This window comes from Helianthus annuus, chromosome 11 (assembly GCF_002127325.2).
Source record: "Helianthus annuus cultivar XRQ/B chromosome 11, HanXRQr2.0-SUNRISE, whole genome shotgun sequence".
Lineage (NCBI taxonomy): Eukaryota > Viridiplantae > Streptophyta > Magnoliopsida > Asterales > Asteraceae > Helianthus > Helianthus annuus.
Window position 1 is genome coordinate 141,892,116 of NC_035443.2, and position 16,243 is coordinate 141,908,358.

The window sequence follows — 16,243 nt, forward strand, 5'->3', positions numbered from 1 at the left end:
TTACGTTCATTTGTGTTCGTTTATGTTTGTTTAATAAATGTTAATTTATGTTTATTCACATATGTTCAGTTAAATTTTTTTTATGTTTATGTTCGTTTAGGGCTTTAAACGAACGAACATAAACGAACACGAACATGCCTGATTTCTTAATGAACGAACACGAACAAAAAAATGTGTTTGATTATATGTTCATGTTTGGTTAAAGTTAAATAAATGAAAACGAACATGCTTGTGTTCGTGTTCGTTCAGTCCGTTTACAGGCCTAGTTGTGATCTCCCATGCTCCACAGGACACGACAGCCCCTGTGTTTTACAAGGATGACCCGAAAGGTGATTCCTTCCCCCCCCCCTCCCGGTGTTCACCGTGACGAGGCTAACGGTGTTGGTTTTGTAGGTTTTCCGGTGAGTGAAGACATGCCAGAGTGGTTCTGGGTCACAAGCTAAGGCTAGCTCATTGATTTTGGAATCAACATATACAAACCCTAGTTTTGCATCCCAAATTATTATTATTACTATTACTATTATTACTATATATTAAAAAAGCAAAAGAAATGAACAGTTATTATAATATATTATAAATTTATAATCATATATTAATTCACATTAATTTGTGACTTCTTACATACAGTAATAGTCTGGCGCATGATCAAGGTAGTAAATATTGACATCTAACTTGTATTTAAGCAATAACCAAGTCTTCTTATACATGGTGTCAAGCACGAAATCTATAAAGTCTACAAGTCGAGCACAAGCTTAAACAAGCTCCAGCTTGACACACCCCTAATGACAATGAATGCAAAACACTCTTCAAACATAAGACCAAGTGAGGAATCAACTACTTATCATATTGAACAATCTTTGCAAACATCAAGTTCCAGACTTTTGGTGCAGAAAACAAGAAAGAACATGTTTTGATATCCAACAACATTCAGCAGAAGGATGTTATTCATACAGGCAATATAATAACCCCTGTCCAATAACATATTTATTGACTAAACGAAAGGCGGGACCCACCACACAAAAAAAAAAAAAAAAACAATTCAAAAGTAGTTGGTTTTGTAGAAATTTTTGAGGAACTTGGAGATGTTCTCATCCTTAGTGGCAACATCTTGAACAAGACCCTGATTACCCACCACATACTGCCCGATAATATGATGTCGTTGCTTTGCATGCTCTGTTATGTTGCTAAGCTCTTCCATTCCCTTGAATAGCAGCATATCAATCACCTGCAACGAATATTTAAACCATATTCATTGAAATAAACATAAACTACGATTCGGAATATAGAATAACAAGTCACCAGATATAAATTGCATATGCATATCAAGATATAGTATTGAATAGCCAATGGTAAGCACTAAAAAAATGATATATAAAGGGTTAATGAAATTGTCATCTAAAGAAAGACAATCTTGAGAGTGAAAGATGTTCAATACACAACCAACTTAAGTAAATATGAGATGTGCTCAACAACCACTTCATCAGGCCTAAATTTTAGTTACAGAATTACAGTGTAATGTTGCTAATACTCACACTGGCCATGCGAAAGATGATAGATTATAAATACAGAAAAAGATGTATGATTAACTAACTGTTATACAAAGTTGGCATCATGTAAAAAACATGTGATTTTATTAAAAAAGAATCAGAATTTTGACACAAAATACTTAAAAGTAACAGGCGTAGGGGTAGTTTCAACCCATTTATAAGTTTTAGGCAGTATCACACTATCTAAACTCATCGTCTAATAATTTCAAACAGCCAAATAATGTTACTCCCTAAAAATAACCTCAAATTATTGTCCTTCATAGCTCAACAAACGTCATCCCTATATCATTTAGTGTCTAAACGTTCATATAAACCTAATGTCCAAATTGCAGCTACAAATCTACAATCCACCAAATACCAGCTTCTCGTGTTTTGACACCTATCCTTGAAAGTTCAGCCTAATCAATACGCAAACATGCTATATGAAAGATGATTTATCAGATTGTCAAGTGGTCATTGCCACCCATCCTCAGGAAGGCTAACTGTATCAAGAGAAATAACATGATCCACTAAATACCATCTTTTGTAGATAGCATATCTGTTCTGTATGCTCACAAAACACTTTAAAAACAAGATGAAGAGCAATAAAAGCAGAATACCAATAATCAAAAAGGCAGAATATCTGTTATGTACCACTAAATACCATCTTTTTTAATATGTAATGCTTTTGCGTGTGATGAAGGCGTCACAGTATTCTATAAATTTATCGTTGCTCCCAGGAATTTACAAATAGAGCATTTAACAAGTCTAAAAAACACTTGCAGCCTTCGTTTAAAAAAGCATGAAGCGTACAAAAGCGACAAGGTCTAAAATCAAAGCGCAAATCGCAAAAGCAGAGGGGCTTTCTGTACGCGAGGCGCAAGGTGCTTATATAATTTTTTAATATATCCTATAGGTTTTTAGCATCCCTCCAAAGTATAGTTATAAATATAGTTTAGATATGATTTAATGTAGAAATCACTTAAATGTACAACCATTTTAGCTACATGTATAACACTTTAAAGCACAAAAACAACTTTTGTACAAAGCGCGCGCCTCAGTAGGTTTTTTTTTTCCAAAAAAAAACTCGTTTTTGTGACCTTGATGTACAGAACTCGCCTATGTCACACAAGGCGCAGCTCTTTGCGCCTAAGAGCGCTTTACGCTTTTTTAAACCAAGCTTGCAGCCAATTGTTTTTTTAGAACAGCAACTCACACACCCATCTAATCTACTCCACGGTCCACAGCGAGACTCAAACCCTCGACCTCTAAAGAAGAGAACACCATCTAACACATCAAAATACCATTCCACTAAACACCCTTTGATGCTTTCAGCCTATTGTTTGATAAGTTTGTTTTCCACACAACACAATATAACTTATAAATCTTATTAAATCTCCATCATTAAAACCAAATGCAAAAAATCCAAACAATAACACCACCAATTGCCGGGCAGGCGGACATCTAGTTTAACTGAAAACAATTTCCCCTTACAGTTTCAAATTCATTTAAATTTCATCATTGAAAACTAACCAACTGATCTCAATATCTAGAAGAATCCGTTAAAACAAATAACAAACATCACTCTAAATCCCAACAAACCCTAACAACCGCTAAATCCCCAAATCAATCTCAAAACCAAGTAAGAGCCATTAAGCAGATAACAAACATCACTCTAAATCCCCTAAAAACCACAAAATCCCCAAAGTTACCAACTCATTACCCTTGATCTGATTATCTGAAACGTATAACAAAAACAAAAACATAATCAAAAGTAACAATGAGATAAGGTTAGATGCTACCTTAGGGTTAGTAACATAATATGAGTGTTCCTACGCTAAATGCCCTTTGGTACTTGCAGCCTATTGTTAAATAACCTTCTTTCAACCATAGTTATTAAAAGCGTTAAGCGCACTCAAGGCGCATAGGCCTCGCCTGGGGCTTAGGCGCAAGGCGCAAAAAAGCGCGGGCCTGAGAAAAAAAAAAGCGTACAACAAAAAAAAACATAAAATATTTTTATATAATAGAAAATTAATACTATTCTTCAAATAAAATAAACTAAAGCTATTATATAATATTTAATATCGTCTATTTAGTACCAAAAGTATAAAATGCTAGTTTATTAGTGTAGAAAAGTAGTTTTGTTAGATAAAAGTAGAAATCTAGCTAGAATCTTGCAAGAATTTAGAGAATTTGGCCGAAAACTCTCAAGAATCTAGGAATCTCGCCGGAACCTGCGCATGAACCATCACTTGGAGAATTAAAGCGCAATTGCCTTGACTTAAGGCGCAATTGCCTCGCCTCGCTAGGAAATTGGGCCTAGGCGCAAGAGGCGATGGCTTTTAACAACTATGCTTTCAACATACAACACAATATACTTTAACCATCACAATCCCCCCCCCCAAATTTCAATCTCATCATTATGAAGTTGTCTAACAAATAGCAAACCTTTCACTCACAAAATTTCAAACTCATTTCAATCAGCTAATCAATCTCAACATCAAGTAACAACCGTCAAACAAACAAACAACAAGCATCACTCTTACAGTCTTAACTCACCAAAAAACCCTTAAAAACACAAAATCCCCAAATTGACAACCTAACTAACCTAGATCTGAAAACCTAATCATCTGAACCATATACCAAAAACATAAACAAAAATAAACAGCGAGATAGGGTTAAAGCGCTACCTTAGGGTTACTAATATGAGCGTTCTTACGGATTTCAGCGGCGATGGTGGAACGAAGCTGAGAAGGAGTAACGACGTCGTATAGGTTGTAAATATCCATGATCGAGGGAATAGATCTGCAAGCGGCACGGAAGAAATCGAAGGTTCGGTGTCTGGCTTCTTGTAAGGTGGCGGAGTTCGGTGGTACCTTCACTCTCATTGCAAACGCCATTTTTTCCGGTGGTTTTTGACCGGCGATTTGTTGTTCCGGCGAGATAAAGCGAATTAGGGCGGAGGGGGTTAGGAGAATGAGGTGTGGCCGATTGGCTTCCAATTGATCTTTTGTTTGTATATTTACATAACCACCCTTGTAGTTGTGTTGTTTTGCAATATTAACCCTCTTTTGTCTTCTAGGTCAACAACAAGTACATCACAGTTTTTTTTTTAAATACTGTAGTGTTAGGTTCCGTTTGTTTTTGCTTATATTGTCTGTAAAGAGCTTATGTCTGCGGGCGAGCAGACATAAGCCCTTGAAGACTGTTTGTTTTAAAAAAAAAATAAGATCTTAAAATAGCTTTTAATAGCTTAAAAAAAAGCTATGAATTATAGCTTCAAGATCAGATCAGATCTTCACACACCACCCACCCTTCTTCTTCTTCCTCTTCTCCCCTGCCACCACCACCTCCGCCACCACCACCGCACCACCTCCGCCACCACCACCATCGTCAAAACCCACCACCACCAAACCCATCAATTTAGGGAGACCGTAGAGAGAGAGAGAGATCTGTGAGAGCGAGAGATCGGTGAGAGAGAGAGAGAGAGATCTGTGAGAGAGAGAGACCTTAGAGAGAGAGAGACCTGTGAGAGAGAGAGAGATCTGTGTGAGAGAGAGAGACCTGTGAGAGAGAGAGAGGCGGTGGTGTGATAGCGGAGGTGGTGCGGTGGTGGTGGCGGAGGTGGTGGTTGTGGTTGTAGAGAGAGAGAGTGTTCTATGAGAGAGAGAGAGACCGTAGAGAGAGAGAGAGAGGGGCGGTGGTGTGATGGCGGAGGTGGTGCGGTGGTGGTGGCAGAGGTGGTGCGGTGGTGGTGGTGGTTGTAGAGAGAGAGAGCAGAGAGAGAGAGCTTGTGTGTGTATTGTGTGTGTGAAGTTGTTTTTGAAGGAAAAAACAAACCTTCTTCTCCTTGCAGACTGCAGACATTTGGGCCACATCTTCTCTTGCAGATGCCTGCAGATGTGGTTCGCAGACTACAAACATTTTACATCTGAAAAAAAAAACAGCACCTTAGTCATTTTGTATTCAAAGTAACTAGATTTTTCTCCGCCCGCGTTGCGAGGCATTAAGTCGAAAATTTATCTCTCGTAACATGTACGCATGTGTTTCGGTTACCTGTACGTACTACTCATAACACGATCTCAAAAAATTACATTGAGTCAACCATTATCATATTTTTGCTAAAAAATGATGGAAAACTATAATTTTAAACCGGAGAAAAATTATATTTTTTCAAGACAAATGAGCGTGTGTCAGGCAGCCGCTTGACACGAATAAAAATTACACTGAGTCAATTAATCAAAACAAAACACTACCACAACTTAAAAAAAAAACTAAAATAATGGCATGACTGTAATCACTGGGGGCAAAATTGTAATTTAACCAGGAAAACAAACAAAAATGATAGAGAAAATGTAAATTTAGGTTAAGGGAAAGATCGTAACTTGGCTTGGAGAAAAAAAAACTAATGGCAAAAATGTAAATTTAAACGGGGCAAAATCGTAATTTTGAACCGAGGGCAAAATTGAAATTTCTGGTTGGGAGCAAAAGCGTGAATTTATTTTTAAGTGGAGGTAAAAACATAATTTTGAAGTGATGATAAAATCGTAATTTTAAAACGGGAGAAAACCATAATTTAAACGGGGCAAAATCGTAATGTTGAACTGAGGGCAAAATTGAAATTTCTAGCTGGGAGCAAAAGCGTGAATTTATTTTTAAGTGGGGGTAAAAACATAATTTTGAAGTGATGATAAAATCGTAATTTTAAAACAGGATAAAATCATAAATTTGTTGGACCAATAGGGTAGTGACAGGCAGCTGTCTGGCACTATTCCCGTTTGCCGCCCATGAGAGCGAGTAGATGGCCAGCACTATTACCGCCAATGAAAATGAAAATACGTATATAATTACTGTTCATTCACTTATGTTTTTAATATGTATATAATATAATTATATGATTAATTTAGATAATAGTTATTGTTAGCTTGTTTTTTCTCTCTTTTATTTCGTACGCTTTGTACGATAATTCTGTGTGTATTTCATCTTTATACTTTATTTCAAAACAACTCTAACTCGCTCAACTTTAATTGTATTCATAAATCTACACATTTGTCTAGTATAAACTAGAGATCTTACTCACTTAGAGCATTCTGATCTGAGTCTCTATCTCTATCTATATACTTTAATTAAAAAACATATTTGTCTTTAAACTTTGTGTATTTTTTAAAAAAGATCTCACATTCGGTTTTTTTTTTTTTTTTTTTTTATCTCTGTTCTATTCACTTGCATTTATTTTAATGTTTTGTGTGTTTACATAAATTGCCCTTGTAATTTTGTTGTTATGCAATGTTATACCCTTTTCTAGGTCAACAAGTACATAACATTGTTCAATGTTTAGGCATTGTATGCAATTGTGTTTTGGTCATAGTTTAGATGTTGTAAAAGATATTTGTAACCATATCATAATTATTAGTCTTATGGGGTATGATAAAGTTGATTTTGATTATAATTTTTATCTTTTTATGGTTATAGATCTTATTGTCTGGAAAAATACAGATGACATCTTAAAGTTAGTTCCAACGAACTACTTAAAATATTCATGATGAGTTTTATACTTTCATTTCTATAACATAGCTAAAAGTCATATTTGTCTCTTTATTTTGTTACTAAAAGGCTACTAAAAGGCTTTTAACGTAGCGGTATCCACTATTCAGATGTGTAAAATGGTGCCTCTCCAAGAGGTCAAAGGTTCAAATCTCATAGTAAACAATGGTATAGAATTAGAGTTACCTTAAACTTGTTAAAAAAATCTCTAGATCTGATTAATCTTATAAAAACCTCGATATACCCATCATCATCTCAATCTAATGATTATATTGGTTGATATAAGAAATGAGATGTTAATGCTCCTAGTATTGATTTAAGTAACAATAATACCTTTAAATATAGCCTATCCCGCTCAGTACTAATAGACTTTGAACAGGAAGTCTAAAGTCTTCCAATCTTAAACACATCCGGTGGTTAAATCTTTACATCATTTTCAAAGGTTATGCAATGGATTAGTTAGTAGATTTTGATCATTTCACTGTTAAAAAAGTGAATACTTTGAGTAAAAATGATGAATCACACCAATTTATCAGCAATCACAACTTAAGTTTAAGATACATCAAAGGGGGATGTTAGCAGTTAGCATCCCGTCCCGAGCCCTAGGTTCAACCAGACGATGTTTAGATATGCGAATTACCGAAAGTCAATAGCTCAAACCAAGATACGAACAAAGCACCCCAAAAGGATACAACGTTCACAAGGCTCCTAAGCATGTTACATAACTACGTTTATGTTTTCTTTGGCTTTGCGAATCATGAATTGCACATTATCTCAACCTGATAGATATTGTTAAATCTTCTTATCATTCATATAGATGCGAAAACGTGTGCATTCATGATCACATCTCCCCGCATTCAGCGATAATGCAGGGCAATTTAGGACGGTTGTTCGGTCCAGTGGCCACATTCTCAATCTTCCTCATCACCAAAAGACCATCACCAAGAACTCTCTGCATCAATAACCAGCAATATTAGTACATCACAATTCCAAAATATTCACTTTTTTAAAAGAACTGATATTATTAAGGATGCTAGGAAAAAGAACATACCCCGAATACCACGTGCTTGTTGTCGAGCCAATCACACTTGGCACAAGTAATAAAAAACTGAGACGAAGAACAAAACATGTTATTGTATTATAAGAAATAAGACAGCAAATTGTGTTAGTAACAAATAACAAAAGCTGAAGTACCTGACACCCGTTTGTATTTGGTCCGCTGTTAGCCTGCCAAAGATTAAAACGATATAAATGAAGAATACTTGAACACTCTTGTTAATATTATTCCACAAGGATTAGCATGTAAATTTAATAACAAACGTACAATAACTTGTCATAGTTACATGAAGAAATATCTTACTAAATGTTATAACTTTCTCATTAGAACTATGTCAGCAGAACCAGGATTCGCTATAAGCACTCTACCGGCTACAGTTTAGAAGTTGAACTGAGAGGAACAATGTCGGATACTCCTACTAGTAGAAAACTTGGCCATTCGAAAAAACAAATAGGGTGGAAGGAAGACCGTCTATACTTTGAAAAGTCAAAGTCAATGACGAAAAAAACCACATCAACAAAAGTGAAGCTTTGCGCAAGTACATGTCGAAGGTATTGTGTGTGTGTGGGGGGGGGGGGGGGGGGTTGTTCTATCAAATGATGACCGGTGACCAATATGCAGAGGTAATAATTTTGACCCATTTGGCTTGGGACATTTTATATTTAACAGATCAGGCTGATTTAAGAACTTAGCCTAATATGAAGCGGGTCAAATGGCCTGAAGACCTGCCATGTATCTGAAATGCTTTCCAAGTCACCTTCCAAATCTCTATATAATATGCTTTCTTCTTAGTATATCGCGAAATGTGTCGAATATAATTTTAAGTAAACTTCGACATGCAACTTGCTTATAATATTCAAAGAAAAAACATAGAGACGTCGATGGGTCAACTCACAACCGACCCATTTTGACCCGTTACCCAACCCTCTACCAGTAAGTACTTAGCCGCAGAACATCAAATAAAAGGGACCTTTGTTTCTTAGTCTTGCATTTATAACTCCACGTAACACCATAATTAATTTTTCCACTTGCCAATGTATATATAAATTTCATATGCACATTCTTTACTCCTTTACTATTATGTTGATTAAATTGACTTCAGGAAAACACGTCAGTAATATGTTTCGAAACTCGTGCATCCTGCACAGACAGGCAGTGCTAGAAAAAACACAAGAAAAAGAAAACTGAAGTAACCACAAAACTGTGGATCATATGATTTTACGAGAATTATTTAGAGCTCAGGTAATGAATTCTGACAAGCAGAAGGCATCTCAATTTTACTATATGTGACTCAATCACTCAACTTTACTACAAGGAAATGGAAGAAAACATGAGTGCAAATTCTACACATGTATGACTAACGTGGATATAAGAAAAATGATGATCAATCAGATACAGAACAAGAGAGACTGAGAGAGGAGCATCTGTAAAATAACTAGAAAAATGAGCATGAGAAAGTTCTAAGATGCATACCATTGACAAAAGACCGGGTCCAGTATGCTTAGCAATGAAATTTTCATCCTCGAACTTACTTCCATATATGGATACGCATCCACTGCCATCTCCCTGACAAAAAAATATGTGAGCCTCAGTATACTCTTCATTTACATGAATGTACCGCGGCCTACGTAAAAGTAACTCAGCAATGTCAATTGTGAAAGTTTTAGGCTACAATATGCATGCATTGAATTCAAGTAATTGCACTAGTTGAAACTGAACTCATGTCAATGGTAAGTTGTCCTTAATTCATGTGAATTTACAATCCATACTAATTGCCATTTAACTTCAGAGATTTCAATAGCACTATAGTGACACTTGATTAACAAAATGAAAGTAATGGCGAATGAAAAGAAATAAACCTTTAGAAAATCACCAGCCTGTATCATAAAATCCTTGATTATCCTATGAAATTGACATCCCTTGTATCCAACAGGTAGTCCAGCTTTTCTGCAAAACACCAGGTGGATAAATGAATATCAAATCAGTAGAAACTTGAGAACTGTAACGTATACAACACACTAAATACAACAATGAACGTATGACTATGGATATTATTAAATACTAAATTAGACGCTAGGAGGAGATATTTGGAACAAAAGCATTTCGATAAGAAAGTTGAACACAATGAAACTTGGGGCTTGAAGGTCAACCAAGTTTACATACAAATTAATACAGATAATATTTTCATAGCCCGTTTCTTTTTCTTATGTTTCCACAAATTTTATAGAGAATATGATTGTTACTTTGCTTTTGACCTATTTGCAAAGAACATGTTATGATTACAGGAGGATTATGCAATTGTTTACTGGTTCAGAATCTTAAGCATGCTCTTGCAGTTGGCTTAAACTAAACAAAAAGCAATAGAATCTGAAAGAACAGATGTACATTCTTTGTTCTCATTCTGTTGATTTTAAGTAAAAATATGTCTTTATCTTTTGAAGAATCATCCCAAAACATATTGTGGAATGATAAGAAAATAAGATTCAAAAATGTTTTACAACTATTCAATTATATCATTGTCATGTTTGAATTTCCATAGGATAAGAAATCCTCTTTCCACTTTGAAAGGGTGTGCAGACAGGGGCGACAATTCCTGACACGACTAGAAAAAGAACACGTATTGGGTCAACTAACACGACCCATTTAAAAACAAGTCGTGCTCGAGTTGACCCGTTTTATAAACAAGCCAGGTTCAAATTGACCGGTGTAAAAAAACAAGTTGACCCGTTAACCCATTTAAGTGTTTAGAAAAAAAAAAACTTTTATAATTTTATTTTTGTTTTTTCGGTTTCCATTTTACATGGTCATCACAGTAATGTTATAGTTTTGTCACACCTTATTATCTACGTGTCACACTCATACTCACCGGAAAAATGTTACCCATAACCAGCTTGAAACTCGTCAACATGTACGACTCATTTAAAAAACGGGTCGTGTTGAATTTGACCCGACTTCATGTATGCCCATATTAGGGTTGAAATCTATGACACAGACAATAATATGGGTTTGGTTCGGGTTGCACATTTCAACCGGACATGATTGACACCCAGCACACCCAGCACAAATGCCATAAAATACATGTAAATTCTTTTACACAAACCAAGAGTAACAACACTCAAAATATTTAATGATGAAAACAAGTAAAACTTTGGTTGTTATGAAGTTTAAATCCTAAAGAAAAGCCTAAAACCCTAACACAAAAGAAGTGCAAGCAAGCATATAACGAACTGAGGATGAAAGAAACAGATTTAAAACCTAAAAGATTGATTGATACCTAAACTCTCCGGTACAGAACTGGCGGAAGTTCTCGGCGGTTTTGGGGGCGATGTCGGCGAAAAGCTCCATCTTAATACGACCGGCGGGGATGGTGCCGATGGTTATGTCGAAGAAGACGATGGGGTTTTTAGGGTTTGGAGGCCTCTGGTGCCACTCCACTCCCCCGTTTGCTCCTCCACCCACCATTCCACTTGCCATTTCTGCTTCTGCTTTGTTCCTGGTAAAACCCTCTTGAAATAGTTTAGTTAGGGTTTATTTGAGTAATAGATTTCAACGAGGAAGAGGGCCCGCGCTCTGCCACGAAGCAAATGTGTAATTAAAACTACATACCAAGCAAGAAGACGATTGCGGCGGTGAGCCACGATAGCAAGAGTAGCCTCGAGCAGTGATGAGAGGTGCGAATTGTTCGTCGGTGTCGGTGTGTACTGTAGTAGTGAAATATAATTGTAATTTTACTTGTCTTGCGTTGCTAGGGGTAGAAACATAGAGTAACTCGAATTTATATAGTCGAATGAAAATGTATTATATCTAACGATGCTCGATTTGGTGCAAAATTTACGTAAAAAAGTAGATCAACTGGAAAAGTATATAAATTAAGCACGAAAACGTATCATACTTGAGCTGACTCGTGTCCAAGGAAAAGTTGATGTCGAAACATAAACCAACTTTAACTTTATACCAACGCGTACATAAAAATACCTACGTAAAAAGCTTGTTTTTAAAAATAAAGTAACGCAAGGGGTAAAGTCGAACTTTAGAAACTCAAAGCGATAAATGTAAACTAACTCGAATTTATACGAACGGTTTTTTCTTGTTTATGTATGGATATGACCCACTAATACATGCAAGCACTTGAGTTTTTCTGCATGTGACTTGAGTTTGTATGCATATGACATACTTTGTTCCTAAATATCATACTTAAATAATAAAAGGGGACTTAACCTGAAATATGTTGAAAGCTTAGGGGTAGCCATGAAATAGCATTGAAGGATAAATGCAACTAAGTTATACCGGTCATATAATATAATATAATTGTCATTTGTGTACAACTACGTTATACTACTCCGGAATATAGGAAAACAATTAAGAATGACATATATGAGTTTACCTGGGAACAAAGGGGTGTATGGCAAAGAGTTAGTGGCCCACTTCCACCAACATAGCCTTTTTATAGTTATATAATTGATGTTTAGGAGGAGGTAGAGGCGTCCAAACCGCTTGACGCCGGCTTAGAAAACGCTCGTTTGATTTGAGGTTCCGTTGTAAATAAATTGTTTTGTTCAGTTTGGTTTGTAAACGAATCAAGCGTAAGTAAAAGTCTACTCAGCTCGGTTCAGCTTGAATTATTATTTTAAGTTAGTCTAATATACATGTATGTACATACACCTATATATATACACATATACATATATACATAAATATAAATTAAATTTATAGTTTTATGTATACCACTCTATTAGCTTTTGATCCACTATATACAAATTTACAACTATATCCATATGTACTAGCCCAACCACGTCAATAAATAAATTAACACTAAATCTAAAAGTTAAACCCTAAACCGCTAAACAACAGTCTACTCGTCACCTCAATGTCTCATGTTGTTACCTTAAGTCGACCGTCTCATGCTCTCAGCATCATTGTTCGTGCAATATGATCATCGCCTCATTGGCAACAACATTGTTATTCATATGAAATATATTATGACATGAAATGTGCATGTTTTTAAAGATATAAAAACTTTAGACCCAACATTGTCACTATCTCTCTTCGCAAATTTAAATCGGGAGACACGGTTTGTCACACCCCCAAAATCCACCCGCGGAATACCACCGCTTGGGAGCGTGACTGACCAGGATCACGCCATCAATCATATCAAACATAGCATTTAATAATAAAAGTAATTAATGTAAATCGTCATGACATGATTGATGTTTCAAAACCAAACATTGTTTAAGTAGCGGAAGCAATATAAAGTAAACCCAAATCAAGTTATAAGTTCGAATAACGTTCATGAATCCAAATCCCACAACGACCTGCTCCTCCCTGTGCAAGCTCCATAAAGTACCTAAGGTCCTGCAAGGCATGCAGCAAATAATCAACAAACTAGTTGAGCGAGTTCACAGAAAGTAAGTTCATAACATAGTGCATAAATATAGCTAGTGGGGGTTTCCCATACTAGTGTGTACTAAAGGTGGGGGCTTCCCAAACCTTGTGTTCATAATACTGGTGGGGGCTTCCCATGTTTATCCTGGCTAATGAGGGCTTCTCATTAACGGTACTTACTAGACTAACTTCCGACCATGTGTTCTTCTTTACTGAGAACAGGAATACGTACAGGGTCACGTAGGCTTTACGTGACGTGCCCTTCCCCGAGGACAGTGGTACGCGTGGGGGCTACGCAGGCTTTACGCAGCGTGGCCTTCCGACCTGGAAGCCAGTAGATGGTATTGGGTTACGTAGGCTTTACGTAACGTGTCCTCCCGACCCGGGAGACATATGGCAAATATACTGGGTTACGTAGGCTTTACGTAACGTGTCCTGACTAACCTGAGGACGATGGTCTATAGTCTGGTATATGCGTAAGTACGAGTAACTCCTTTTGCAATAACATATCCAACCCAATTCCCAACCCGGGAATCCCATGCCTTGGCTGTGTGAACTCACCTTGGTTTGCTCGGCAGATACACAGAAAGTACAAGTAGCAAGTAAATGGTCACTCACGTCCTATCATGGTTATTACGCAGGTCAGGTTTGTATAAAGCACGTAAGTTACTAACACGTATTGATCATGGCAATGAACACGTATCCCAATAGCAGCCCAAAGCAAAACAGTTAAACAAATAGCCAAGTGTCCGGCCCAATCAGTTGGGCCTGTAATAGTAAAAGTCCAATAGCAAACAGTCCACAAATTCAATCGTTGGGCTCAATAGATTGGGCCCGTAACAGTGAAGGCCCAACAGTGTGCGTGTAAATGGTGGTCTCGAGTCGCAACCGGCGATCTCGAGTCGCAACCGGAGATTACGAGTCGCAACAGCTGGTTACTAGTCGCAATGGTGGTCTCGGTTCATCATGGTCTGGTAACGAGTCGCAACGGGACTCGCAACCATGGTCTCGACTTGTGCTGGCTTGGTTACGAGTCGCAACCTGACTCGCAACTATGGTCCCGACTCGCAACCATGTGTCGTAACCGAGTATGTAACTGATTTCCATAATTCCTGCATTGACTTATCCGTGATTCTAGCAAACATCTAAGGCAGTTTCGAAATCAGATCAATCACGGAAATTTATCAACAGTTAATTCAGATTTCATGCATATTCATAACAATTCAAGAACATCAAATCAACGTGAACAGCATTCATATGAACAATAATCTATTTATATGAACATGTAACCGTGACTAATTACCTAGCCCAATGCTTAGCATATCCACAAGTTACCATCCGAATCATATAGCATAACAACAGATTACATCGAGTTTCATCCGATCCGTATGAACATGTTAACAATCCGAACCACATATTAACATTTGATTTATAACAAAGCACACATGTAAACCGGTTCTATCACAATCAACCATACTATCATCATCCGAATTACATCATGTAATGCTCAAGAATCATATATAATCATCATGTAAACGCATAGATCATAACATCATCATATACAATCAAATAACAATGTACACTAACCGGTTGGAATCAAGGAGAGGGTGAGCCGAGAAGTGTTGTTCGCCGTCGGGGATCCAAGCAGCCGAGAGAGAGAGAAAGAGTCTAGGGTTGTTGTGTGTGTTTGTGATTTTGCAAAAACAAGGAAACAAAACCCCTAATTCCGATTTTGTGTTGCGAGTGGGGGAGTGGGCCAAGCCCACTCGGCTGCCTAATGAACCCGTGAACAAGGAGTGGCCCAAAGGGGCTTGTGCACTCGTATGAAGTGTTGTGCGGCTCGGGTTGGCTCGATAAAGATAAACATAACACACACACATAAAAGCGCATAATATCATAACATTCATTAGTTCGAAATGTCACATAAGCACGTAACGTTACATCAAAGCAAGTCTAAAGTTCGAGTTGTCACATTATCCCCAACTAATTGGAAATTTCGTCCCGAAATTTTGGTATGCACTCACTGAGGAAGCTAGGTAGGTTCAATGGTTCACTGGTTTTCCTGGGGTGTCACATCCTCCCCCCGTTGATCTGGAATTTCGTCCCGAAATTCCGAAGTAGTAGCTTCAGCCTCAGTAGTGGTAGCATTGGTTTCGAATAACTGGGGGTACTTTTCTGTCATCCTGTCTTCGCGTTCCCAGGTGTACTCTGGGCCACGTTTGGAGTTCCAACGAACTCGGACAAGAGGGATTCTCTTGTGTTTGAGGACCTTCACATCCCGGTCCGTGATTTCTACTGGTTCCTCGACGAACTGCAACCGCTCGTCGATAGTGAGTTCCTTAAAAGGAATGATGAGGTTTTCATCTGATAGGCACTTCTTTAAGTTCGATACATGAAAGACATTGTGAACTGCCCCGAGTTCAGCTGGTAAATTCAACTTGTAGGCTACCTTGCCAATCTTTTCTATAATTTCGAATGGTCCGACGTATCGCGGATTCAGTTTACCCCGTTTGCCAAAACGAACCACACCCTTCCAGGGTGAGACTTTCAATAAAACCCGGTCCCCGACCTCAAATTCCAATGGCTTTCTACGCTTGTCCGCGTAGGCTTTCTGACGGTCGCGTGCTGCCGCCATGCGTTGTCGTATCTGTGCAATCTTCTCCGTGGCGTCCACAACAATCTCTGGACCCGTGATCTGACTATCTCCCACCTCTGCCCAGCAGAGTGGTGACCG

General features: G+C 37.5%; 2 protein-coding genes across 3 annotated transcripts; both read right to left on the bottom strand.

Annotated features, from left to right (window-relative positions):
* Positions 1-823: 823 nt before the first annotated feature.
* LOC110890642 (NADH dehydrogenase [ubiquinone] 1 alpha subcomplex subunit 6) lies at positions 824-4,572 on the bottom strand. Its single transcript, XM_022138257.2, has 2 exons — positions 4,217-4,572; positions 824-1,225 (listed from the first exon to the last, which is right to left on the bottom strand). The coding sequence occupies exons 1-2, from the start codon at positions 4,424-4,426 to the stop codon at positions 1,040-1,042; spliced, it is 396 nt and encodes a 131-aa protein (XP_021993949.1). The 5' UTR covers positions 4,427-4,572; the 3' UTR covers positions 824-1,039.
* Positions 4,573-7,554: 2,982 nt separating this feature from the next.
* LOC110890643 (peptidyl-prolyl cis-trans isomerase CYP22) lies at positions 7,555-11,865 on the bottom strand. 2 transcript variants are annotated; one of them, XM_022138259.2, is made up of 7 exons: positions 11,734-11,865; positions 11,402-11,620; positions 9,987-10,074; positions 9,601-9,693; positions 8,265-8,297; positions 8,122-8,178; positions 7,555-8,022 (listed from the first exon to the last, which is right to left on the bottom strand). In XM_022138259.2, exons 2-7 carry the CDS (start codon positions 11,599-11,601, stop codon positions 7,912-7,914), a joined length of 582 nt encoding a protein of 193 aa, XP_021993951.1. In that variant the 5' UTR covers positions 11,602-11,620; positions 11,734-11,865; the 3' UTR covers positions 7,555-7,911. The 2 variants fall into 2 exon arrangements, with proteins under 2 accessions (XP_021993951.1, XP_021993950.1); XM_022138258.2 differs by having other exon boundaries at positions 11,402-11,633; positions 11,734-11,836.
* Between the last annotated feature and the right edge of the window lie 4,378 nt (positions 11,866-16,243).

Bases quoted from the DNA above. Each gene is read 5' to 3' on its own strand.
- LOC110890643 (XM_022138259.2), bottom strand. From the start codon at position 11,601: ATGGCAAGTGGAATGGTGGGTGGAGGAGCAAACGGGGGAGTGGAGTGG. The intron at 10,075-11,401 runs GTATCAATCAAT...GGTGTTTTGCAG, and splicing joins TTCTGTACCGGAGAGTTTAG to AAAAGCTGGACTACCTGTTG. The intron at 8,023-8,121 runs GTATGTTCTTTT...TTATTGATGCAG, and splicing joins ACAAGCACGTGGTATTCGGG to AGAGTTCTTGGTGATGGTCT.
- LOC110890642 (XM_022138257.2), bottom strand. From the start codon at position 4,426: ATGGCGTTTGCAATGAGAGTGAAGGTACCACCGAACTCCGCCACCTTA. The intron at 1,226-4,216 runs GTAGCGCTTTAA...TATTCGTTGCAG, and splicing joins CTCATATTAGTAACCCTAAG to GTGATTGATATGCTGCTATT.